Source organism: Ranitomeya variabilis, chromosome 2, assembly GCF_051348905.1.
Source record: "Ranitomeya variabilis isolate aRanVar5 chromosome 2, aRanVar5.hap1, whole genome shotgun sequence".
Classification (NCBI taxonomy): domain Eukaryota; kingdom Metazoa; phylum Chordata; class Amphibia; order Anura; family Dendrobatidae; genus Ranitomeya; species Ranitomeya variabilis.
The window spans coordinates 7,018,099-7,044,776 of NC_135233.1; the positions used below are offsets into that span (position 1 = coordinate 7,018,099).

The following is a 26,678-nucleotide window of genomic DNA, read 5'->3' on the forward strand; positions in this document are numbered from 1 at the left end:
CAGGCCACCAATAATGCGGCCCTGTAGTAACGGACCACTGAGGGGCATCCCAGGCCACCAATAATGCGGCCCTGTAGTAACGGACCACTGAGGGGCACCCCAAGCCACCAATAATGCGGCCCTGTAGTAACGGACCACTGAGGGGCATCCCAGGCCACCAATAATGCGGCCCTGTAGTAACGGACCACTGAGGGGCATCCCAGGCCACCGATAATGCGACCCTGTAGTAACGGACCACACTCGGGGACATCCCAGGCCACCAATAATGCGGCCCTGTAGTAACGGACCACTGAGGGGCATCCCAGGCCACCAATAATGCGGCCCTGTAGTAACGGACCACTGAGGGGCATCCCAGGCCACCAATAATGCGGCCCTGTAGTAACGGACCACTGAGGGGCATCCCAGGCCACCAATAATGCGGCCCTGTAGTAACGGACCACTGAGGGGCATCCCAGGCCACCAATAATGCGGCCCTGTAGTAACGGACCACTGAGGGGCATCCCAGGCCACCAATAATGCGGCCCTGTAGTAACGGACCACTGAGGGGCATCCCAGGCCACCAATAATGCGGCCCTGTAGTAACGGACCACTGAGGGGCATCCCAAGCCACCAATAATGCGGCCCTGTAGTAACGGACCACTGAGGGGCATCCCAGGCCACCAATAATGCGGCCCTGTAGTAACGGACCACACTCGGGGACATCCCAGGCCACCAATAATGCGGCCCTGTAGTAACGGACCACTGAGGGGACATCCCAGGCCACCAATAATGCGGCCCTGTAGTAACGGACCACTGAGGGGCATCCCAGGCCACCAATAATGCGGCCCTGTAGTAACGGACCACTGAGGGGCACCCCAAGCCACCAATAATGCGGCCCTGTAGTAACGGACCACTGAGGGGCATCCCAGGCCACCAATAATGCGGCCCTGTAGTAACGGACCACTGAGGGGCATCCCAGGCCACCAATAATGCGACCCTGTAGTAACGGACCACACTCGGGGACATCCCAGGCCACCAATAATGCGGCCCTGTAGTAACGGACCACTGAGGGGCATCCCAGGCCACCAATAATGCGGCCCTGTAGTAACGGACCACTGAGGGGCATCCCAGGCCACCAATAATGCGGCCCTGTAGTAACGGACCACTGAGGGGCATCCCAGGCCACCAATAATGCGGCCCTGTAGTAACGGACCATACTCGGGGACATCCCAGGCCACCAATAATGCGGCCCTGTAGTAACGGACCACACTCGGGGACATCCCAGGCCACCAATAATGCGGCCCTGTAGTAACGGACCACTGAGGGGCATCCCAAGCCACCAATAATGCGGCCCTGTAGTAACGGACCACACTCGGGGACATCCCAGGCCACCAATAATGCGGCCCTGTAGTAACGGACCACTGAGGGGCATCCCAGGCCACCAATAATGCGGCCCTGTAGTAACGGACCACTGAGGGGCATCCCAGGCCACCAATAATGCGGCCCTGTAGTAACGGACCACTGAGGGGCATCCCAGGCCACCAATAATGCAGCCCTGTAGTAACGGACCACTGAGGGGCATCCCAGGCCACCAATAATGCGGCCCTGTAGTAACGGACCATACTGAGGGGCATCCCAGGCCACCAATAATGCGGCCCTGTAGTAACGGACCACACTCGGGGACATCCCAGGCCACCAATAATGCGGCCCTGTAGTAACGGACCATACTGAGGGGCATCCCAGGCCACCAATAATGCGGCCCTGTAGTAACGGAACACTGTGGTTTTTCTCTTGCCAAATGTATTTTAGAATCATTGCTTGAATCTCTCTTAACCCCTTCCCGACATGTGACGGAATAGTACGTCACATGTCGGGACCCCCGCTTTGATGTGCGCTCCGGCGGTGAGCGCACATCAAAGTCGCGACATGTCAGCTGTTTTTTACAGCTGACATGTGCGCGCAATAGCGGCGGGTGAAATCGCGATCACCCGCCGCTATTAACTAGTTAAATGCCGCTGTCAAACGCAGACAGCGGCATTTAACTACCGCATCCGGCCGTGCGGCCGGATATGAGCGCATCGCCGACCCCCGTCACATGATCGGGGGTCGGCGATGCTTGTACATTGTAACCATAGAGGTCCTGGAGACCTCTATGGTTACTGATTGCCGGTGGCTGTGAGCGCCACCCTGTGGTCGGCGCTCACAGCACACCTGCAAATCTGCTGTGTAGCAGCGATCTTATGATCACTGCTGCATAGCAGAGCCGATCGAGTTCTGCCTGCTTCTAGCCTCCCATGGAGGCTATAGAAGCATGGCAAAAGTAAGAAAAAAAAGTAAAAAAAAAAAGTGAAAAAAATAAAAAAAATATAAAAGTTTAAATCACCCCCCTTTCGCCCCAATCAAAATAAATCAATTAAAAAAAAACCCAACCTACACATATTTAGTATCGCCGCGTTCAGAATCGCCCGATCTATCAATAAAAAAAAAGCATTAACCTGATCGCTAAACGGCGTAATGAGAAAAAAAATCGAAACGCCAGATTTACGTTTTTTTGGTCGCCACGACATTGCATTAAAATGCAATAACGGGCGATCAAAAGAACGTATCTGCACCAAAATGCTATCATTAAAAATGCCAGCTCGGCACGCAAAAATTAAGCCCTCACCTGACCCCAGATCACGAAAAATGGAGACGCTATGAGTATCGGAAAATGGCGCAATTTTGTTTTGTTTTGTTTTTTGCAAAGTTTGGAATTTTTTTTCACCACTTAGGTGAAAAATAACCTAGTCATGTTAGGTGTCTATGAACTCGTAATGACCTGGAGAATCATAATGGCAGGTCAGTTTTAGCATTTAGTGAACCTAGCAAAATAGGCAAGCAAAAAACAAGTGTGGGATTGCACTTTTTTTGCAATTTCACTGCACTTGGAATTTTTTTCCCGTTTTCTAGTACACGACATGCTAAAACCAATGATGTCGTTCAAAAGTACAACTCGTCCCGCAAAAAATAAGCCCTCACATGGCCAAATTGACGGAAAAATAAAAAAGTTATGGCTCTGGGAAGGGAGGAGGGGAGCGAAAAACGAAAACGGAAAAAGCTCCGGGGGTGAAGGGGTTAATATTTTCATTGTGACTATGACGGGAGATTACGGAACAAATACAGGATTTGTGGGAGAATGAACATTTTCACCGACACAATCCTGCCCAGCCATGAGAGTTGGTGTTTCTTCATGTGGAACATGTCAGTTTGGATTTTCTTCCTCAGAGCCTCATAATTCATAACATTTTATCTGCTGAGTCAGCCGAATACCTAAATACTCAATACGGTCATTTTCCTATTTAACAGGGTATTCATTCTCAAAGGTTTTTGGGTGTTTTATGAATGGGGTTAGGTTTAATATCTGGCATTTAGACACGTTTAGTTTATAATATGATATTTTAGTACATGATTCGATTATTTGCATTGCTGCCGGTAATGACTGTCCCGTTAACGCTAGAATGATGTCGTCCGCAAATAAACCTATGTTGTGTTCTGTTTTAGCTGAAAGGTCAGAGAGGCCCGGCGCCTGCGCACTGCAGGACTTTGCTCTGCCCTCAACAGGACAGACAGTACGCCTGCGCAGGAGCCGCAGCGTAAAGACAAGACGAGGACGTCATCGTATGAAGATGGGAGGCCCCGGACCGCGACGCCCATCGGACCGGACCGCCCCTGGGTGAGTATAATCTAACCTCTTTTTCTCATCTTTCAGGATACATCGGGGGCTTATCTACAGCATTACAGAATGCATTACAGAATGCTGGAGATAAGACCCTGATGGCGGTGGGTTTAGCTCACCTTCGATTTTGGGGGTGACATGTTCCCTTTAAAGGCGGGAGAGAATAGAAAAAACGAAAGCATTAGCATTATACTATTATGGGTGACTATGGGGGCAATATAGAGAGACATTGGGGGCAACATGGAGAGACATGAGGCAGAATGGGTGGACACGTGAGGTCCAGAATGTGGGATATTACTACTGTAGGGTCTAATTAAAGGATATTATTTTTGAGCATTTTGTTTTCAGTGGAGGGAGGAGAGGTCTTGTTACTGTGCAGGGCGACAGTTGCTTTTTTCTTAATCTGGTTTTGGTTAGGGATTGGGAAAAAATTGAGGAATGTGCTCCAGGTAAGTCCTGGCTGGAAGAAGTGATGGTGGTCTGAACTGGATGAAGAAAAAAGCGAAGATGAAGGACTTCAATTAAACAGGTCACCGGTGAGACAGTGTATTACATGTACAATTGCACTATATACAGTATTCTATATACAGAGCTCCTGTGTATAATGTCACTAGTGATCACTGTATTGCCTGTACATTGACACTATAAAGAGTTCCTGTTTATATTGTCACTTGGGATCCCTGTATTACCTGTACACTGACACTATATACAGAGCTTCTGTGTATAATGTCACTGGTGATCACTGTATTACCTGTACACTGACACTATGTACAGAGCTCCTGTGTATGTCACTGGTGATCACTGTATTAGCTGTACACTGACACTATGTACAGAGCTCCTGTGTATGTCACTGGTGATCACTGTATTACCTGTACACTACATACAGAGCTCCTGTGTATAATGTCACTGGTGATCACTGTATTACCTGTACACTGACACTATGTACAGAGCTCCTGTGTATGTCACTGGTGATCACTGTATTACCTATACACTGCCACTATATACAGAGCTCCTGTGTATAATGTCACTGGTGATCACTGTATTACCTGTACACTGACACTATATACAGAGCTTCTGTGTATAATGTCACTGGTGATCACTGTATTACCTGTGCACTGACTCTATATACAGAGCTCCTGTGTATAATGTCACTGGTGATCACTTTATTACCTGTACACTGACGCTATATACAGAGCTCCTGTGTATAAGGTCACTGGTGATCACTGTATTACCTGTACACTACATACAGAGGTCCTGTGTATAATGTCACTGGTGATCACTGTATTACCTGTGCACTGACTCTATATACAGAGCTCCTGTGTATAATGTCACTGGTGATCACTGTATTACCTGTACACTGACGCTATATACAGAGCTCCTGTGTATAATGTCACTGGTGATCACTGTATTACCTAGACATTTGTGACAGATCGCACAGGGGAAAGGATGTGTAATTTGCACTCACCTCTACGGAAGGGAGAGAAGGACCCAGCAGGGATCGGCTCTCTGGCGCCACCACTTGCCCCAGGTCAGTCCGACAACAGGCTTATATCGGGTCAGAAACCAACCCTGGGGTAGCGTATAATATAACCAACTGAGCATGCGGACATGGGGATTCGTGAAGTGAGATAAAAGAGCAGCCCAAGATTCATTTTATAATCGCTGAAAAGGCGCACTAGAAAAATACAGGTATATACAAGAACAAATATACAAGTATACAGTCAAGAGTGTAGTACAAGAGTAGGGTACAGATAGGTTACAATTACCGTGTTATGTAGCACGTAACCACAGGGAGGCACTGATGGATCACAGGTCCAAATCTTAGTTACGTGGTTACCCTGGCTGCATTAGGTAACGGGCCTCCTGCCAGTAGAAGAACTGAGTCCAAAATGAGGAGCTGCCTAATATCTCCTTGGCTGCTCCCACACGCTGCTCCCACCCCTGGGCTGGGCCACCTCCCTCCTCCCATTTCTGAGAGTATGATTTTCCAGGCAGAACCGTGGATGGCCCATAACTTTCCGCCCGAAGGTCCAAATAAGACGGCAGAGGCGCCACTGGGTTCCGCTGGATTTTATCTGTGCAGGGAGACCAAATATGGCTACCGTATTTAATTCCTGGTAGCTATGCTTGGTAACTCAAGAATGCAGAGTGATGGGGGTGGCTGCCTGGTATGGGCTTGTGGGGAAAGGAATGCAGATTCCGATTATGTCCTCGGCTAGGCTCAGAGGTATTGCATTCTGTTATTATAGGTCATTTTCCAGATTCAATATCTCAGAGCCTTGCTTGGATCTGTGTTGCCACAGTGTGTCTGAGTTGAACAAAGGAAGCCAGTTCTGCACAAGAGTTCAGACCCTTGTGATAATTGCTGGGGACACAGGTCTATGGTCATTGGGCTCCTACACATCAAGACACCCACACCTCTCTGACTCTATTCTACCACTGGCATCCATATGCTCACTCCACGACACAGACACTGCTTTCTACAATGCCACTATCGCATCAGCTATTGACACAGTCGCACCTTTCATTCATGGCAGAGTGACTTATCAATAGACAACCTCCAACAGCTGTTGAAACGCATTTGTGTGCGCGAAACGGCTGTCGTTTAGTACGCCTCCACTTCGTGTCTCCATGCTGTGTTAATATGTAAAAACCGAATAAAGGATAATATTGGGATGGCAAGTGCCTCATGCCACTTCATTCTTGGATACAGACTTTTGCTTTGATATTTTTTGGCTTGGTACCCGGAATCTCTGAACCAGTACCAAGGATTTATCCTGGAGTTTATTCAGCTGTGCGGTCTATTCTGTTTGCTTGGCGTGATTCATAGTATCAATAGACAACCCTGGCACAATAACATCACTAAAAAGTTCCTGCAAATGTCCAGGGTTGCAGAGCGACGGAAGAAAACAAATTTGTATGATGATTTCACTGCACTCAAACAAGCAACACTCGCTTTTAAATCTGCTCTCACCTCTGCTAAACAGGTGACTTCACATCCCTCGTGTCTTCCCTATCCTCAACCCCAAACAGTTATTCAAAACCTTTAACTCCCTCCTCCGCCCCCTCCAACCTCCCTCATCTCTGCTGAGGATTTTGCCACACAAGCAAAAAATAAGATCGACCAGACAAGGCAAGTCTTCATTGTTCAACCACCACAACCCCTTTGTATACCAGACGAATGCCCAAACCCCATAACATCCCTATCCAACATCACTGAAGGGGGCTTAAATGTCTCCTCTCCAAATCGCACCTCACCACCTGTGCACTCGACCCCATCCCATCACCACCACACTTATCCCATCCCTAACCCACTTCTTCAACCTATCACTAACTTCTGGCACCTTCCCTTCTGCTTTCAAACATGCCACAATCACACCTATCCTTAAAAAGCCAACCCTCGACCCAATCGCTATGTCCAGCTCTCGCCCAATATCACTGCTCCCAAACTCCTGGAGCAGCACGTCCACGCTGAACTTTCCTCCCACCTCTCATCTAACTTGCTCTTTGACAACCTACAATCTGGTTTCCGCCCCCATCACTCAACTGAGACTGCCCTGACCAAAATCACTAACGACCTACTTACCGCCAAAGCTAATGGACAATACTCTGTACTCCTCCTTCTAGACCTGTCCTCTGCTTTTGACACAGTTGACCACTGCCTCCTACTACAGATCCTCTCCTCCTTTGGCATCAAAGACGTCGCCCTATCCTGGATCTCCTCGTACCTTTCCAAACGCACATTCAGCGTCTCCCACTCCCACACTACCTCCTCATCTCACCCTCTTTCTGCTGGAGTCCCCAAGGATCTGCTCTAGGACCCCTACTCTTCTCAATCTACACACTTGGCCTGGGACAACTAAAAGTCCCATGGTTTCCAGTACCACCTCTATGCTGATGACACTCAGATCTACCTTTCTGGCCCAGATGTCACCGCTCTGCTGTCCAGAATCTCCTCTCGCTGCCTCAAACTCAATGTGGACAAATCTGAACTCATCATCTCTCCTCCATCTCACAGATCTTCCTTACCTGACCTATCACAATAAATGACATCATGCTTTCCCCCGTACCGGAAATCGGCTCCCTTGGAGGAACCCTTGAACCCTGTCATTCAAACCGCACATCCAAGCTCTTTCCACCTCCTGTCGCCTCCAACTCAACAATATTTCCAGAATCCGTCCTTTCCTCAACCCTCAATCTACTAAAATTCTTGTGCATGCCCTCATCATCTCCCGCCTTGACTACTGTAACATCCTCCTCTGCGGCCTCCCTGCTAACACCCTTGCACCTCTAGTCCATCCTTAACTCTGCTGCCCGACTAATTCATTTCTCTCCTCGCTACTCCTCCACTTCTCCCCTCTGCAAATCTCTTCACTGGCTCCCATTCCCTCAGCGTATCCAGTGCAAATTACTAACCCTGACCTACAAAGCCATCCATAACCGGTCTCCTCCATATATCTCTGAACTAATCTCCCGATATCTTCCCTCACGTAATCTCCGGTCCTCTCAAGACCTCCTTCTCTCCTCCACACTCCTCCACACTTATTCGCTCCTCACCCAACCGCCTCCAAGACTTCCCCAGAATATCCCCCATCCTCTGGAATTCTTTGCCCCAACACGTCCAACTATCAACCACATTCGGATCCTTCAGACGGAACCTGAAAACCCACCTCTTCAGGAAAGCCTACAGCCTGCACTGACCCCGCTGCCTCTTCACCACTACCGTAGCTACCGCCTCACCAACACCGGAGCTCCTGCAACCCTCAACCTATTGTCTCCATCCCCACCATCCTGTAGAATGTAAGCCCGCAAGGGCAGGGTTCTCGCCCCTCTGCATCAGTCTGTCATTGTTAGTTTACTGTAAGTGATAAGACCCCCGCACAGAGGAGCCTCTCGCCCCCAGACCCCCGCACAGAGGAGCCACTCACCCCCAGAGCCCCACACAAGAGAGCCGCTCGCCCCCAGACCCCTGCACAGATGAGCAACTTGCCCATAGATTCTCGCACAGAGGAGCCCCCCAGACCCCCGCACAGAGGAGCCGCTCGCCCCCCCAGACCCCCGCACAGAGGAGCTGCTCGCCCCCAGACCCCCGCACAGAGGAGCCGCTCGACCCCAGACCCCCGCACAGAGGAGCCGCTCGCCCCCAGACCCCCACACTCACCTCCTGTGATATGAGGAGCTTCCCGAGTTCTGTCAGCTCCAGGGATCCGGCTGCCGCCGCGTCCACGCTCATTTCTTCTTCTGGAGGAGGAGAATGAGATGAGGGGAGACAATGGAAGATCCCACTAGTGCAGCCTCCTAAGAGAAACAGTGGGCACACGTAGCACTACGGTGGTCGCCCCGCACTCAGACAACCTGCGGGAAGTAACGGCAGCCACAGCCGTGGTCAGCAGCTCAACATCATCCCTGGGTGAATAGACATCTTACCATCAGCGTCGCCCTGAGCAGCGCTGCGCACATCTTCTACGCCGGTGGAGGCAGAGGAGCTGTCCGAAGTCTTCTTGGCTATACAGCTGACAACTGTAAAGAGACCAAGGTCAGAAATTGTCCGGGAGCACAGAGGGTGCACAGGGGGTGATACGGAGGGCTATCAGTGAGGGGTGCACGGCCGGTGATACAGAGTGGCATCGGTGAGGGGTGAGGTGCACAGCCAATGATACGGAGGGGTGTCTGTGATAGGGTGGGGTGCACGGCCCGTGATACAGAAGGGTATCTGGGTTGGGGTTGGGTGCACGGCCCGTGACAGAGGGGTGACTGTGACGGGTGGGGTGCACGGCCCGTGATAGAGGGGTACAGATGAGGGGTGGGGTGCATGGCCCTTGAAACAGAAGGGTATCTGTGAGGGGTGGGGTGCACGGCCCGTGACACGGAGGGGTGACTGTGAGGGGTGGGGTACATGGCCGTTGACAAGTGGGCACTTTACTAGGAGGCACTCACCGATCAGTTCCACCATCTCCCGAGTCAGCAGCCGCACCAGCTCCACCTCCAGGATCTCCGTGGTCTCTGTGTTCAGCTCCATGAAATCCTCCTCACTGTGGAGAAACCACCCAGGAGCCGACATTTATCATCCCCACTCCAGTCACACCCAGAGCTGCACACACTTCTGCAGTTACATCGCAGCTTATTGTGCTTTCCACATAGCAGAACATGTGAGATCTGAACTCGCACATGGTACGTGAGCTTTATAAATGCAGCTCTGGAGGGGACTGGAGTCAAGACATGACGAGCTGCATTAAGTGGAGCTCCGCTGCCAGCTGCACTAAGGGCTTCCTGCATCCTTTGCTCCGAACTTACCTCGCCAGCCACTTTTGTGACAGCCTCTGCAAAATAAAGTGACAGGCGTGGGTGAGGTTGGGCTGTACTGGGGTCCTCTGTGTACGGGGGTCTGCAAGGGGTTACCTGGTGCAGGAAGCTGAGGAGGGGCCCCAGGATCGGGCACAGGAGGCTCTCGTACTTGTCAGGTGGGCAGGAGAGGATCAGCGGCTTCACGAACAGTCGTAATCACAGGTTAAGGAATCAATTGAGGACAGCAGCGTCCCCCAACCCCAGATTCCCCACATCCCACCCTAGAGAAAGGATATGAAGCATCGGCCGCAGGCGGAAGTCAGGAAGGTTGTTGAGGTTGCAGAAGGCAGAGTTAACAAGTCGAATCGCCAAACCCGGGATCGAGTAAAAATCTTCCAGCAACGACGGCCCGATATTTCCAAGAATCTGACACCTGGAGGAGGAAGAGGACTGGAGTCAACAAGTCTGGGAAGAGGCAGAGGCAGCTGCGAACAAGCCTGGGAAGAGGCAGAGGCGGCTGCGAACAAGCCAGGGAAGAGGCAAAGGCGGCTGCAAACAAGCCAGGGAAGAGGCAAAGGCGGCTGCAAACAAGCCAGGGAAGAGGCAAAGGCGGCTGCAAACAAGCCAAGGAAGAGGCAAAGGCGGCTGCAAACAAGCCAGGGAAGAGGCAGAGGCGGCTGCAAACAAGCCAGGGAAGAGGCAGAGGCGGCTGCAAACAAGCCAGGGAAGAGGCAGAGGCGGCTGCAAACAAGCCAGGGAAGAGGCAGAGGCGGGTGCAAACAAGCCAGGGAAGAGGCAGAGGCGGGTGCAAACAAGCCAGGGAAGAGGCAGAGGCGGGTGCAAACAAGCCAGGGAAGAGGCAGAGGCGGCTGCAAACAAGCCAGGGAAGAGGCAGAGGCGGCTGCAAACAAGCCAGGGAAGAGGCAGAGGCGGCTGCAAACAAGCCAGGGAAGAGGCAGAGGCGGCTGCAAACAAGCCAGGGAAGAGGCAGAGGCGGCTGCAAACAAGCCAGGGAAGAGGCAGAGGCGGCTGCAAACAAGCCAGGGAAGAGGCAGAGGCGGCTGCAAACAAGCCAGGGAAGAGGCAGAGGCGGCTGCAAACAAGCCAGGGAAGAGTTTGAGAAGGAAGCGGTGATGGACAAGCCCGGGAAGAGGTGATGGACAAGCCCGGGAAGAGGTGATGGACAAGCCCGGGAAGAGGTGATGGACAAGCCCGGGAAGAGGTGATGGACAAGCCCGGGAAGAGGTGATGGACAAGCCCGGGAAGAGGTGATGGACAAGCCCGGGAAGAGGTGATGGACAAGCCCGGGAAGAGGTGATGGACAAGCCCGGGAAGAGGTGATGGACAAGCCCGGGAAGAGGTGATGGACAAGCCCGGGAAGAGGTGATGGACAAGCCCGGGAAGAGGTGGACAAGCCCGGGAAGAGGTGGACAAGCCCGGGAAGAGGTGGACAAGCCCGGGAAGAGGTGGACAAGCCCGGGAAGAGGTGGACAAGCCCGGGAAGAGGTGGACAAGCCCGGGAAGAGGTGGACAAGCCCGGGAAGAGGTGGACAAGCCCGGGAAGAGGTGGACAAGCCCGGGAAGAGGTGGACAAGCCCGGGAAGAGGTGGACAAGCCCGGGAAGAGGTGGACAAGCCCGGGAAGAGGTGGACAAGCCCGGGAAGAGGTGGACAAGCCCGGGAAGAGGTGGACAAGCCCGGGAAGAGGTGGACAAGCACGGGAAGAGGTGGACAAGCACGGGAAGAGGTGGACAAGCACGGGAAGAGGTGGACAAGCACGGGAAGAGGTGGACAAGCACGGGAAGAGGTGGACAAGCACGGGAAGAGGTGGACAAGCACGGGAAGAGGTGGACAAGCACGGGAAGAGGTGGACAAGCACGGGAAGAGGAGGACAAGCACGGGAAGAGGTGGACAAGCACGGGAAGAGGTGGACAAGCACGGGAAGAGGTGGACAAGCACGGGAAGAGGTGGACATGGAAAATGAGGTGGGAGTGAAGAAGTATGAGAGGAGGAGGAAGTGAAGAAGCATGGGAAGAGGAGATGGCAGTGAAAAAGCATGGGAGCAGGAGGAGGCAGACGCAAAGAACCATGGGAAAAAGGAGGAGACGGCGGAAGACAAGCGTGGCAAGAGGAGGCTGCTGTGAACATGCCTGGGAAGAGTAAAAGGATGCGAAAAAGCATGGGAAGAGGAGTCAGCGGTGGAAGATAAGCATGGGAAGAGGAGGAGGTGGCAGAGAAGAAGAATGTAAAGAGGAGAAGAGGGCAGCCAAGAAGCATGGGAAGAGGAAGCGGTGAACAAGCCTGGGAAGAGGAGGAGGCAGCAGTGAACAAGCCTGGGAAGAAAAAAAAATGGTGTCGAAGAGAAGGCGGTGGACAATGGGCGTTTTGCATGTACAGAGGAGGCAGCGAGTCGGGTACTCACCAGCAATCATGGAGGGAGCAGAGGAAGATCTGTATCCTCTCCTGCACAGTCTTATGCACCGGAGAATCGTACGCATCCAGCAGCGGCTGCATCGTCCCTGTAATATCAGAATGTCAGCTCTCCGTGATACCAGAGAGGGGCACAATCATAACAGGACCAAAATGCGCAGAAATAGGAGGGGGGGGGGGGGGGGGGTACTGTCACGAGGCAGCAGGTTGGGAGAAGGGGGGTGTCAGAGGCAGCAGATCGGGGGGGTGTCTTCAGAGGCAGCAGGTCGGGGGGTGTCGTCAGAGGCAGCAGATCGGGGGGTGTCGCCAGAGGCAGCAGGTCGGGGGCTGTCGTCAGAGGCAGCAGGTGGGGGGTGTCGTCAGACAGCAGGTGGGGGGTGTCGTCAGAGGCAGCAGGTCGGGGCGTGTCGCCAGAGGCAGCAGATCGGGGGGTGTCGTCAGAGACAGCAGGTGGGGGGTGTCGTCAGAGGCAGCAGGTCGGGGGGTGTCGCCAGAGGCAGCAGGTCGGGGGGTGTCGCCAGAGGCAGCAGGTCGGGGGGTGTCGCCAGAGGCAGCAGGTCGGGGGGTGTCGCCAGAGGCAGCAGGTCGGGGTGTGTGTGTCAGACACCAGTTCGCTCAGGTCTTACTCAGGATAAACTTCTTCTCCACATCCGGCATGTCCAGGCATTTCACATAGAAGTCGCCCATTTTCTGGATGATTTCAGGAAGGTACAAACTGTTGAATGACCTATAAGGTGGAGATGTGTGATGATGCATCGCAGAGGGGGACACGTTGTGGACGGGCCAGGGTGTGCGCGTGCGTAGAGTTTTCGACGGGGCAGAGCGGGGTGCGCGTGTGTGGGGGCGAGGGCGACAGGGCGGGGGGGGGGGGAGACGGGCGAGGACGACAGGGCGGGGGGGGGGGGGGAGACGGGCGAGGACGACAGGGCGGGGGGGAGACGGGCGAGGACGACAGGGCGGGGGGGGGGGAGACGGGCGAGGACGACAGGGCGCGGGGGGAGACAGGCGAGGACGACAGGGCGCGGGGGGAGACGGGCGAGGACGACAGGGCGCGGGGGGAGACGGGCGAGGACGACAGGGCGCGGGGGGAGACGGGCGAGGACGACAGGGCGCGGGGGGAGACGGGCGAGGACGACAGGGCGCGGGGGGAGACGGGCGAGGACGACAGGGCGCGGGGGGAGACGGGCGAGGACGACAGGGCGCGGGGGGAGACGGGCGAGGACGACAGGGCGCGGGGGGAGACGGGCGAGGACGACAGGGCGCGGGGGGAGACTAACTACTACCTACCTCACCAGGCTCAGCAGCCGGTCAAGCAGTTTCAGCACCTCCTCACTGCAGGGATTATGGTAGATAGGGGCCCCTGTAGACGAGAATCCCACCATGTAGCCGCCAGCCTTGGCCTGCTCGGGGTTACTAGGCCAGCGCGCTCGTCTGAGCACCGCCTCAAGCGCAAACAGGCAGAAGCTGAGCTGCAAGTAAAAAACAGTCACTTGATTGTCAGCAGCAACTCAATAGGGGGGCAACAGGAAACATGGCGGCCACACCACACCGTGCCCCAGCAACATGGAGGGAAGGGCTGAACACCGGTATAGGTACCTCTTGGCCAGGGCTCATACACAGGGGTGGCAGATATGAGACCCCTTCCCCGGATATCGGCCATAGACCTGGGGGTAAAAGTTAACAGATGACCCCGGCCGCCATTACTATGGTTTCCAGACAGAGGAGACATGTGGCGTCAGGACATTAGAGATACCCAGCAGATCGAGGGCTTAGGTCAGGTGAGGGGTCCCCATCATAGACTCACCTGGCTGCGGTTCACCTTCCACGGACCCTCACCATTATCGTCCTTTTCACCCTTCAAGATGTCGGCTCCCATATAAGAAATTAACTCCTCGGGACCGGAGATAGCCCTGGAAGAGGTGGGCAGTTAACTGGAGGTCCATGACCCTGGTGGCTGGCAGTGGGCTCAGTGGTCAGGACATACGGGGGGGCGCTCACCTCTGCATCTCCTCTGACATCCAGGCGGTCAGCGCCGGCGCCAACATCTGTGCCAGGAAGCAGCGCTGCTTCTCGTAGTCCCTGAACTGGTTACTGATGAAGACCTGGGCCTCCAGCATGGAGTACTTCTCCATCTGCGAGAGGCGCTCGTCCTGCAGCAGCTGCATGGCCTGCGTGTACAGGAGGTCCAGGTGCGGCTGCGGAGTGGAAGGGGGACAGTCACTGCAGACCCCAACCACTACCCAGCCGCCAGCGCTCGGACCCAGCCCCTGCACCCAGCGCTCGGACCAAGCCACCGGAAGCCAGCACTAGGACCCGATCTTGGCACCCAGCGCTCAGACCCAGCCCCAGACCACTCACCAGCACCAGGTCTGGAGAATCCCGGCAGATCTTAATTATGGAAGAGCAGGCGTGACGCCGCACGTTCTTCACCGAGCGACTCCGTGGCCCCTGAAAACACAAATCATATGTTATGTGCGGCCCCTCCTCGAGCATTGGTAACAGACATGACAGCCCCCAGGTGCGGGCACGGCGAGTACACGGGACGGGTACCTTACTGCCCAGGTCAAAGGTCACTGCCGAAAACAGCTGCAAAAAGAGCGAGAAGACTGGAGTCAGACGCCACCATCATCCACAGGGCCACCACCACCCACCGGGGCGACCCCCACCTGTAACACGCACATGACAAACCTATATCGCCATCATCCGCCACACTCACCTTGTTCAGCACTGCGGGCATTAAACCGCTCACATAGCTAATGAAGGGGAGCAGCACGGACAAGCTGGTGAGGACACACGACAGGATGAGGGGGTCCCGAATCTCGTAACTGACCACCAACTGGAGGAGATCAGCCCCCCGAGAAACTGGAAGCTCCTGTACACGAGAGGGAGATGTCACACAGACACTGGCAGCCCCCCGTACACGAGGACAAGTCACACACAGACACTGGCAGCCCCCCGTACACGAGGACAAGTCACACACAGACACTGGCAGCCCCCCGTACACGAGGACAAGTCACACACAGACACTGGCAGCCCCCCGTACACGAGGACAAGTCACACACAGACACTGGCAGCCCCCTGTACACGAGGACAAGTCACACACAGACACTGGCAGCCCCCGTACACGAGGACAAGTCACACACAGACACTGGCAGCCCCCGTACACGAGGACAAGTCACACACAGACACTGGCAGCCCCCGTACATGAGGACAAGTCACACACAGACACTGGCAGCCCCTGTACACGAGGACAAGTCACACATAGAAACCGGCAGCCCCCCGTACACAAGGACAAGTCACACATAGAAACCGGCAGCCCCCGTACACGAGGACAAGTCCCACATAGAAACCAGCAGCCCCCCGTACACGAGGACAAGTCCCACACAGGCACCGGCAGCCCCCCGTACACGAGGACAAGTCTCACACAGGCACCGGCAGCCCCCCGTACACGAGGACAAGTCTCACACAGGCACCGGCAGCCCCCCGTACACGAGGACAAGTCTCACACAGGCACCGGCAGCCCCCGTACACGAGGACAAGTCACACACAGGCCCCGGCAGCCCCCCGTACACGAGGACAAGTCTCACACAGGCGCCGGCAGCCCCCCGTACACGAGGACAAGTCTCACACAGGCACCGGCAGCCCCCCTGTACACGAGGACAAGTCTCACACAGGCACCGGCAGCCCCCCGTACACGAGGACAAGTCACACACAGACACTGGCAGCCCCCGTACATGAGGACAAGTCACACACAGACACTGGCAGCCCCCGTACATGAGGACAAGTCACACACAGACACTGGCAGCCCCTGTACATGAGGACAAGTCACACACAGACACTGGCAGCCCCCGTACACGAGGACAAGTCACACACAGACACTGGCAGCCCCCGTACACGAGGACAAGTCACACACAGACACTGGCAGCCCCCCGTACACGAGGACAAGTCACACACAGACACTGGCAGCCCCCCGTACACGAGGACAAGTCACACACAGACACTGGCAGCCCCCCGTACACGAGGACAAGTCACACACAGACACTGGCAGCCCCCCGTACACGAGGACAAGTCACACACAGACACTGGCAGCCCCCTGTACACGAGGACAAGTCACACACAGACACTGGCAGCCCCCCGTACACGAGGACAAGTCACACACAGACACTGGCAGCCCCCGTACATGAGGACAAGTCACACACAGACACTGGCAGCCCCCCGTACACGAGGACAAGTCTCACACAGGCACCGGCAGCCCCCCGTACACGAGGACAAGTCACACATAGAAACCGGCAGCCCCCTGTACACGAGGACAAGTCACACATAGAAACCGGCAGCCCCCCGTACACAAGGACAAGTCACACATAGAAACCGGCAGCCCCCGTACACGAGGACAAGTCCCACACAGGCACCGGCAGCCCCCCGTACACGAGGACAAGTCTCACACAGGCACGGGCAGCCCCCCATACACGAGGACAAGTCCCACATAGAAACCAGCAGCCCCCCGTACACGAGGACAAGTCTCACACAGGCACCGGCAGCCCCCGTACATGAGGACAAATCTCACACAGGCACCGGCAGCCCCCCGTACACGAGGACAAGTGTCACACAGGCACGGGCAGCCCCCCGTACACGAGGACAAGTCACACACAGGCACCGGCATCCCCCCGTACATGAGGACAAGTCTCACATAGGCACCGGCAGCCCCCCGTACACGAGGACAAATACCACACAGCCCCGCGTACACGAGGACAAGTCACACACAGGCACCGGCATCCCCCCGTACATGAGGACAAGTCTCACATAGGCACCGGCAGCCCCCCGTACACGAGGACAAATACCACACAGCCCCGCGTACACGAGGACAAGTCACACACAGGCACCGGCAGCCCCCCCGTACATGAGGACAAGTCTCACACAGGCACCGGCAGCCCCCCGTACATGAGGACAAATCCCACACAGGCACCGGCAGCCCCCCCGTACACGAGGACAAGTCACACACAGGCACCGGCAGCCCCCCCGTACACGAGGACAAGTCTCACACAGGCACCGGCAGCCCCCGTACATGAGGACAAGTCTCACACAGGCACCGGCAGCCCCCCGTACACGAGGACAAGTCTCACACAGGCACCGGCAGCCCCCTCCCGAGGGTCTCGGCCTCATCACCTTTTTGGGCATGGATCGGAGGATCTGTGTGATCACGCACTCACAGAAGTATGTCATGGCGTCCCACTGTATGAAGGACGGGGACAGGAGGCTGCACAGTCCATCTCCCGCCTTTGCTGAAAGACAATTACCAGTGATGTCAGGAGCGTCAGCGCCGCAGCGGATGACACCTACTTAGAGCGAAGACGTCACATACAACAATTCAGCCCTGGATCCACCGCAGTCGACAGCTGGTACTGCAGCCATTCCTCCGCCATGCGGAAGCCACTTGTGGGGTCCAGGCGGCAGGCGGCCCGAATCACATCCCCCAACGTGGCCTTAAAAGCTGCCGGAGAGAAGAGGAAATGTGATATGGAGCGGAAGTCTCCTCCACCTCACCCTACTGGGACCAATCCCTCCGGCCCCTCAGCCCATCCCGGCCGCCTGCTCTGATACCCCAGAAGCCACCGCAGACCCTCTAATATCCCACAGTGCCTCTACTTTTCATACTGGTGAAGAAGTTGTTGAAGTCTTCGTCACTGTCGCAGTCGATGCGGGAGTATTCACAGCTGGGGCTGTCATTTTTGGAGGGGAAGCCCACCTGGAGATACAGGGACAGAGGTTATGGGGGACCAGAGGAGCACATGGCCGTATCTCGCCTGCACTCACCTTCACTACATTATCCATAGATATTCGGAGGAACTCCGGGACCATCGCCTTCAGAACCGCGTCCTTGGAGAGAACCTCATTTCTGAAGAGAGAACCCCACGTCATCAGCGTGGACGATCTGAGGAACTGAAGGGATGCAGGGATTAGACAGGTGGGGGGCTGCCACAGAATTGCCACCATAACCGGCTGTCATTTACCTGACTGGGGTGCACCGTAAACTCTCGCAGTGAGCTCAGATATTTACCGAATGTCTCTGGGATCTTCACGCTGATATCTGGGGACTGAGGCAGAAAGCAGGCAAAAAGTGAGCGGAGTGGGCGAAACGTGAGCGGACAAAACATGAGCGGAGCAAGCAAATAGCGAGCAGGGAGGAAAGCGAGGAAAACGCAAGCGGGACGGGGAGTGGGCAAAACGTGAGCAAAACAAAAGAGGCAGGCAAAATGTGAGCAGCGAATGAGAACAAAAGTGAGCAGGGCGGGTGTGACGACACCACATTTTATCTTAGTTAACCAGATGTCTAAATTCAGTAATGCAGGAGAAATAGACTTATCTATATGTGTTTCTTTCTGGTTGGTCAAGAAAAAACAGACTTGTTCATGTAAGCCTGTGAAACTGATGTAATATATTGTGCTGTTATCCTGGATGATAGAGATGAAGGATAATGGAACAATGATGTTTGCTGACATGTTGATTACACATTGTCCAGGCCAACTAGTTTGTTGACTTGCGAAACAGAGGAGAAACTATGCAAATAGATTAAATAATTGAACAATGCGAGTTGTTCTTGTCACCTTCCTTCCCCTTTACCTATGAATATTGGCTTGAAAGACAACAGCTATGTGAGTTACATACTGTATTTTGCGGATTATAAGACACACCCCAAATTTTGATGAGAAAAATAGGAAAAAAACATTTTTTTTTTAATAAAATGGTGGTGCTTCTACTAATCCAGGCGTCTTATTACTTACCGGGGGTGGTGGATGCAGTGAAGTAGGGTCCCAGGGTTGCTGCTGGAGGAGGCAAGAGTGCAGAGGTGCTGCAGGCTGGGCTGAGAGGGTGTTCGGATATGCAGGGGCTCTGCCGCCATTTTGTGAAAGCCCAGAGCCCCCGGCACTTATATGGTTTACTATGTGGAGAACACCCGTAAAATGGCTGCGGGGGCGGCGCATGCGCAGATGGAAATCTCGGCACCAAGATCTCGGGAGATGATATCTCAGCTCTGAACACCCCTCATCCCAGCCTGTGGCTTGCAGCAATGCTCCACTCTTGCCTCCTCCAGCAGCGACCCTGCTCCACCGCGGCCAGTAAGGCATATCCGCATTATAAGGCGCACCCCCATTTCCACCCTAAATTTGAGGGGAAAAAAAAGTGCATTTTATAATCCAAAAAAATACGGTAAGTGAGATATATAGAATCATGCAGAGATTCATCCAGAGATCTAAAGAACCAGAGGCTCTCGACAGGACAGCAGCCAAGACATCATGGCACCATCACGAGGGACACAGATTTGTCATTGTACAGGATGGCAGCTTAGAGGACGTCGGCCCCGGGTGTAAGAGTACACATCTGTTCCATTGACCATCGCTGAACCATGGATACATTTGCAGCAGTCAGGATTTGGATCCACCGGTCACCAGATTCCCATGGAGATGTTTGGGGAAACCAGAGTGTGACTGGTGATGAGAGAATTTGTTCGAAAATCGATCGCCAAACATACCGTATATACTTGAGTATAAGCCGACCCGAGTATAAGCCGACCCCCCTAATTTTGCCACAAAAAACTGGGAAAACGTATTGACTCGAGTATAAGCCTAGGGTGTAAAATGCAGCAGCTACCGGTAAATGTCAAAAATAAAAATAGATACCAATAAAAGTAAAATTAATTGAGACATCAGTAGGTTAAGTGTTTTTGAATATCCATATTGAATCAGGAGCCCAATATAATGCTCCAAACTGTTCATGATGGGCCCATAAGATGCTCCATACAAAATACACCCCATATAATGCTGCACAAATGCTGATTATGGCCCCATAAGATGCCCCATACAGACATTTGCCCCATATAATGCTCCATAAATGCTGATTATGCCCCATAAGATGCTCCATACAGATAATTGACCCATGTAATGCTGCACATGGCCCCATAAGATGCTCCATACAGTCATTTGCCCCATATAATGCTCCATAAATGCTGATTATGCCCCATAAGATGCTCCATACAGATAATTGACCCATGTAATGCTGCACATGGCCCCATAAGATGCTCCATACAGTCATTTGCCCCATTTGCTGTTGCTGAGATAAAAAAAAAAAAAATCACATGCTTACCTTGTCGCTCAGGCCCCCGGCACTTGCTATACTCGCCTTTCCCGTTCCAGCTCCCACCGCCGATGTGTCTTCCCCGTCCTCTGCACTGACTGTTCAGGCAGAGGGTGGCGCGCACTTATCGCGTCACCGCACCCTCTGACCTGAGCGTCAGTGCAGAGGATGCAGAAGACGCAGCGGCAGCCGGCGACGGTGGAATGGGGAGCAGGTGACTATAGCGCACTGCTTATACTCACCTGCTCCTGGCGCGGTCCCCGCTTCCCCGGCGCTGGCAGCTTCTTCCTGTAGTGAGCGGTCACATGGTACCGCTCATTACAGTAATGAATATGCGGCTCCTCCCCTATGGGAGTAGAGTCGGGTCCATATTCATAACTGTAATGAGCGGTACCATGTGACCGCTCACTACAGGAAGAAGCTGCCGGCGCTGGGGAAAAGATGTGCAGGGACCTCGCCAGGAGCAGGTGAGTATGATTAGACAGCTTCCGCTCCTCCTCCCCTGCCGTCCCCCGGGTATGACTCGAGTATAAGCCGAGAGGGGGACTTTCAGCCCAAAAGAATGGGCTGAAATTCTCGGCTTATACTCAAGTATATACGGTACATTCGGCATGAATATGGCACATTTGGATTCGTGATTGGAAACATGAGCAAAATTTTATAAAATCAGGAAAAAAAAACAAACTAACATTCAGTAAAAGTGCGGGAAAATATTTGCGTTGCCATAAAAGTATTTTCAGCACTTTAGCAATAATAATGGTGGTGTATGGTGAGCGCTTGGTACGTGTTTGATGAGGGCAGGGGGTTGCAGAGCTCAGAGGCGCCGCGTTCTTGGAAGCACAGCAGTCTTTTTTCCCCTGACTTTATGTGTGCACATTGCGGCTAGCCAATCAGGAAACACCCAAAATGTCCTGACAAACCAGCTTGTGTCATTGGCTGCTGAAATCACATGTCCCTCTCCATATAAATAGTGGAATCTTGTTTTAGCGCCATTTTGACACTGTAAGAGCGCAGAGAGGCTGCTCCTGACGCTGGCACTGTTAATAGTAAGATTTTAGCTAGTTAGGCGGTTGTATATCAGTCAGATAGTGTAGCTAGATAGTGTCCAGTGTAGCTACAAAATCCACCTAGCAATATATATTTTTTTTTTGCCTATTACTGTCCACGGACAAAGCCGCCAGGGCACATGTCCTACAAAGGTGCTGTGCACTGCTTCTGTTGTGCTCCATGTACCAGTATAGCATATTAAAGGGAATCTGTCACCCCAAAACTGGCCTATAAACTAAGGCCACCGCCATCAGGGGCTTATCTCCAGCATCCTGTAATGCCTTCTGTAATGCTGTAGATAAGCCCCCGATGTGTCCTGAAAGAGGAGAAAATAACGTTAGATTGTACTCACCCAGGGGCGGTCCGGGCCTCCCATCTTCTTACCATGACGTCCTCTTCTTTGCTTCCTGTCGCGGCTCCGGCGCAGGCGTACTTTATCTCCCTGTTGAGGGCAAAGTACTAAGTGCGCAGGAGCCGGGAAAGGTCAGAGAGGACACACTATCATCCCTGCTGGGAGATGTAAAGCCGCCATACACCGTGATATCACCTCAGCCTTCACTACAAGTATATACACAGGACACCGCTCTGCCCCATCACAGAGGCCACACTAAAGACCCTGCTGGGAGATGTAAAGCCGCCATACACAGTGATATCACCTCAGCCTTCACTACAGGTATATACACAGGACACAGCTCTGCCCCATCACAGAGACCACACTAAAGACCCTGCTGGGAGATGTAAAGCCGCCATACACAGTGATATCACCTCAGCCTTCACTACAGGTATATACACAGGACACCGCTCTGCCCCATCACAGAGACCACACTAAAGACCCTGCTGGGAGATGTAAAGCCGCCATACACCGTGATATCACCTCAGCCTTCACTACCAGTATATACACAGGACACAGCTCTGCCCCATCACAGAGGCCACACTAAAGACCCTGCTGGGTGATGTAAAGCCGCCATACACCGTGATATCACCTCAGCCTTCACTACAAGTATATACACAGGACACAGCTCTGCCCCATCACAGAGGCCACACTAAAGCCCCTGCTGGGAGATGTAAAGCCGCCATACACCGTGATATCACCTCAGCCTTCACTACCAGTATATACACAGGACACCGCTCTGCCCCATCACAGAGGCCACACTAAAGCCCCTGCTGGGAGATGTAAAGCCGCCATACACAGTGATATCACCTCAGCCTTCACTACCAGTATATACACAGGACACAGCTCTGCCCCATCACAGAGGCCACACTAAAGCCCCTGCTGGGAGATGTAAAGCCGCCATACACCGTGATATCACCTCAGCCGTCACTACAAGTATATACACAGGACACCGCTCTGCCCCATCACAGAGGCCACACTAAAGACCCTGCTGGGAGATGTAAAGCCGCCATACACCGTGATATCACCTCAGCCGTCACTACAAGTATATACACAGGACACCGCTCTGCCCCATCACAGAGGCCACACTAAAGGCCCTGCTGGGAGATGTAAAGCCGCCATACACCGTGATATCACCTCAGCCTTCACTACAAGTATATACACAGGACACCGCTCTGCCCCATCACAGAGACCACACTAAAGACCCTGCTGGGAGATGTAAAGCCGCCATACACCGTGATATCACCTCAGCCTTCACTACAGGTATATACACAGGACACCGCTCTGCCCCATCACAGAGGCCACACTAAAGCCCCTGCTGGGAGATGTAAAGCCGCCATACACCGTGATATCACCTCAGCCTTCACTACAAGTATATACACAGGACACCGCTCTGCCCCATCACAGAGACCACACTAAAGACCCTGCTGGGAGATGTAAAGCCGCCATACACCGTGATATCACCTCAGCCGTCACTACAAGTATATACACAGGACAGCGCTCTGCCCCATCACAGAAGCCACACTAAAGACCCTGCTGGGAGATGTAAAGCCGCCATACACCGTGATATCACCTCAGCCTTCACTACAGGTATATACACAGGACACCGCTCTGCCCCATCACAGAGGCCACACTAAAGACCCTGCTGGGAGATGTAAAGCCGCCATACACCGTGATATCACCTCAGCCTTCACTACAGGTCAGCGCTCTGCCCCATCACAGAAGCCACACTAAAGACCCTGCTGGGAGATGTAAAGCCGCCATACACCGTGATATCACCTCAGCCTTCACTACAGGTATATACACAGGACAGCGCTCTGCCCCATCACAGAGGCCACACTATCATCCCTGCTGGGAGATGTAAAGCCGCCATACACCGTTATATCACCTCAGCCGTCACTACAAGTATATACACAGGACACCGCTCTGCCCCATCACAGAGGCCACACTAAAGACCCTGCTGGGAGATGTAAAGCCGCCATACACCGTGATATCACCTCAGCCTTCACTACAAGTATATACACAGGACACCGCTCTGCCCCATCACAGAGGCCACACTAAAGACCCTGCTGGGAGATGTAAAGCCGCCATACACCGTGATATCACCTCAGCCTTCACTACAGGTATATACACAGGACACAGCTCTGCCCCATCACAGAGGCCACACTATCATCCCTGCTGGGTGATGTAAAGCCTCCATACACCATGATATCACCTCAGCCTTCACTACAGGTATATACACAGGACACAGCTCTGCCCCATCACAGAGGCCACACTAAAGACCCTGCTGGGAGATGTAAAGCCGCCATACACCGTGATATCACCTCAGCCTTCACTACAAGTATATACACAGGACACCGCTCTGCCCCATCACAGAGGCCACACTAAAGACCCTGCTGGGAGATGTAAAGCCGCCATACACCGTGATATCACCTCAGCCTTCACTACAAGTATATACACAGGACACAGCTCTGCCCCATCACAGAGGCCACACTAAAGACCCTGCTGGGAGATGTAAAGCCGCCATACACCGTGATATCACCTCAGCCTTCACTACAAGTATATACACAGGACACCGCTCTGCCCCATCACAGAGGCCACACTAAAGACCCTGCTGGGAGATGTAAAGCCGCCATACACAGTGATATCACCTCAGCCTTCACTACAAGTATATACACAGGACAGCGCTCTGCCCCATCACAGAGGAAACACTATCATCCCTGCTGGGAGATGTAAAGCCCCATACACCGTGATATCACCTCAGCCTTCACTACAAGTATATACACAGGACACCGCTCTGCCCCATCACAGAGACCACACTAAAGACCCTGCTGGGAGATGTAAAGCCGCCATACACCGTGATATCACCTCAGCCTTCACTACAAGTATATACACAGGACACCGCTCTGCCCCATCACAGAGACCACACTAAAGACCCTGCTGGGAGATGTAAAGCCGCCATACACCGTGATATCACCTCAGCCTTCACTACAAGTATATACACAGGACACAGCTCTGCCCCATCACAGAGGCCACACTAAAGACCCTGCTGGGTGATGTAAAGCCGCCATACACCGTGATATCACCTCAGCCTTCACTACAAGTATATACACAGGACACCGCTCTGCCCCATCACAGAGACCACACTAAAGACCCTGCTGGGAGATGTAAAGCCGCCATACACCGTGATATCACCTCAGCCTTCACTACAAGTATATACACAGGACACAGCTCTGCCCCATCACAGAGACCACACTAAAGACCCTGCTGGGAGATGTAAAGCCGCCATACACAGTGATATCACCTTAGACTTCACTACAAGTATATACACAGGACACCGCTCTGCCCCATCACAGAGGCCACACTAAAGACCCTGCTGGGAGATGTAAAGCCGCCATACACCGTGATATCACCTCAGCCGTCACTACAAGTATATACACAGGACAGCGCTCTGCCCCATCACAGAAGCCACACTAAAGCCCCTGCTGGGAGATGTAAAGCCGCCATACACAGTGATATCACCTCAGCCTTCACTACAAGTATATACACAGGACACCGCTCTGCCCCATCACAGAGGAAACACTAAAGACTCTGCTGGGAGATGTAAAGCCTCCATACACCATGATATCACCTCAGTCTTCACTACAAGTACAGTATTATACACAGGACACCGCTCTGCCCCATCACAGAAGCCACACTAAAGACCCTGCTGGGAGATGTAAAGCCGCCATACACCGTGATATCACCTCAGCCTTCACTACAGGTATATACACAGGAAACCGCTCTGCCCCATCACAGAGACCACACTAAGGCTACGTTCACATTAGCGTTAAGCTAATGTGCGTCGGGTTTGCGTCGGCGACGCAGCGGCGACGCATGCGTCATGCGCCCCTATACTTAACATGGGGGACGCATGCGTTTTTTTTTGTTGCGTTGTGCGACACATGCGTCTTTTTTGCCGCAAGCGTCGGACCAAGAAAACGCAACAAGTTGCATTTTTCTTGCGTCCGATTTTCGGCAAAAACCGACGCATGCGTCGCAAAACGCAGCGTTTTTGCGTGCGTTTTGACGCGTTTTTGCGTGCGTTGTGCGTTGCGTCACCGACGCAACGGCGCACAACGCTAGTGTGAACGTAGCCCAACGTCCCTGCTGGGTGATGTAAAGCCGCCATACACCGTGATATCATCTCAGCCTTCACTACAAGTATATACACAGGACACCGCTCTGCCCCATCAAAGAGGCCACACTAAAGACCCTGCTGGGAGATGTAAAGCCGCCATACACCGTGATATCACCTGAGCCTTCACTACAGGTATATACACAGGAAACCGCTCTGCCCCATCACAGAGACCACACTAAAGACCCTGCTGGGAGATGTAAAGCCGCCATACACAGTGATATCACCTCAGCCTTCACTACAAGTATATACACAGGACACCGCTCTGCCCCATCACAGAGGCCACACTAAAGACCCTGCTGGGAGATGTAAAGCCGCCATACACCGTGATATCACCTCACCCTTCACTACAGGTATATACACAGGACACCGCTCTGCCCCATCACAGAGACCACACTAAAGACCCTGCTAGGAGATGTAAAGCCGCCATACACAGTGATATCACCTCAGCCTTCACTACAAGTATATACACAGGACACCGCTCTGCCCCATCACAGAGGCCACACTAAAGACCCTGCTGGGAGA

At 53.5% G+C, this 26,678-nt stretch overlaps 1 protein-coding gene across 2 annotated transcripts in view; it reads right to left on the reverse strand.

Moving 5' to 3' along the window:
- Window positions 1-26,678, reverse strand: part of XPO5 (exportin 5) — an 87,226-nt gene that overhangs the window by 41,243 nt on the left and 19,305 nt on the right. The window contains exons 10-28 of one of the 2 annotated variants that reach the window (XM_077281920.1): window positions 18,417-18,500; window positions 18,220-18,345; window positions 18,061-18,151; window positions 17,768-17,896; window positions 17,572-17,687; window positions 15,125-15,280; window positions 14,959-14,994; window positions 14,767-14,856; window positions 14,407-14,603; window positions 14,213-14,318; window positions 13,696-13,877; window positions 13,035-13,135; window positions 12,401-12,497; window positions 10,276-10,412; window positions 10,094-10,191; window positions 9,989-10,014; window positions 9,632-9,726; window positions 9,122-9,214; window positions 8,856-8,935 (exon numbers count right to left, since the gene is read on the reverse strand). In XM_077281920.1, the coding sequence (XP_077138035.1) occupies window positions 8,856-8,935; window positions 9,122-9,214; window positions 9,632-9,726; window positions 9,989-10,014; window positions 10,094-10,191; window positions 10,276-10,412; window positions 12,401-12,497; window positions 13,035-13,135; window positions 13,696-13,877; window positions 14,213-14,318; window positions 14,407-14,603; window positions 14,767-14,856; window positions 14,959-14,994; window positions 15,125-15,280; window positions 17,572-17,687; window positions 17,768-17,896; window positions 18,061-18,151; window positions 18,220-18,345; window positions 18,417-18,500 (2,040 nt within the window). Of the gene's footprint in view, window positions 1-8,855; window positions 8,993-9,121; window positions 9,215-9,631; window positions 9,727-9,988; window positions 10,015-10,093; window positions 10,192-10,275; window positions 10,413-12,400; window positions 12,498-13,034; window positions 13,136-13,695; window positions 13,878-14,212; window positions 14,319-14,406; window positions 14,604-14,766; window positions 14,857-14,958; window positions 14,995-15,124; window positions 15,281-17,571; window positions 17,688-17,767; window positions 17,897-18,060; window positions 18,152-18,219; window positions 18,346-18,416; window positions 18,501-26,678 lie in introns of both variants that reach the window. The other variant, XM_077281919.1, reaches the window with a different exon arrangement.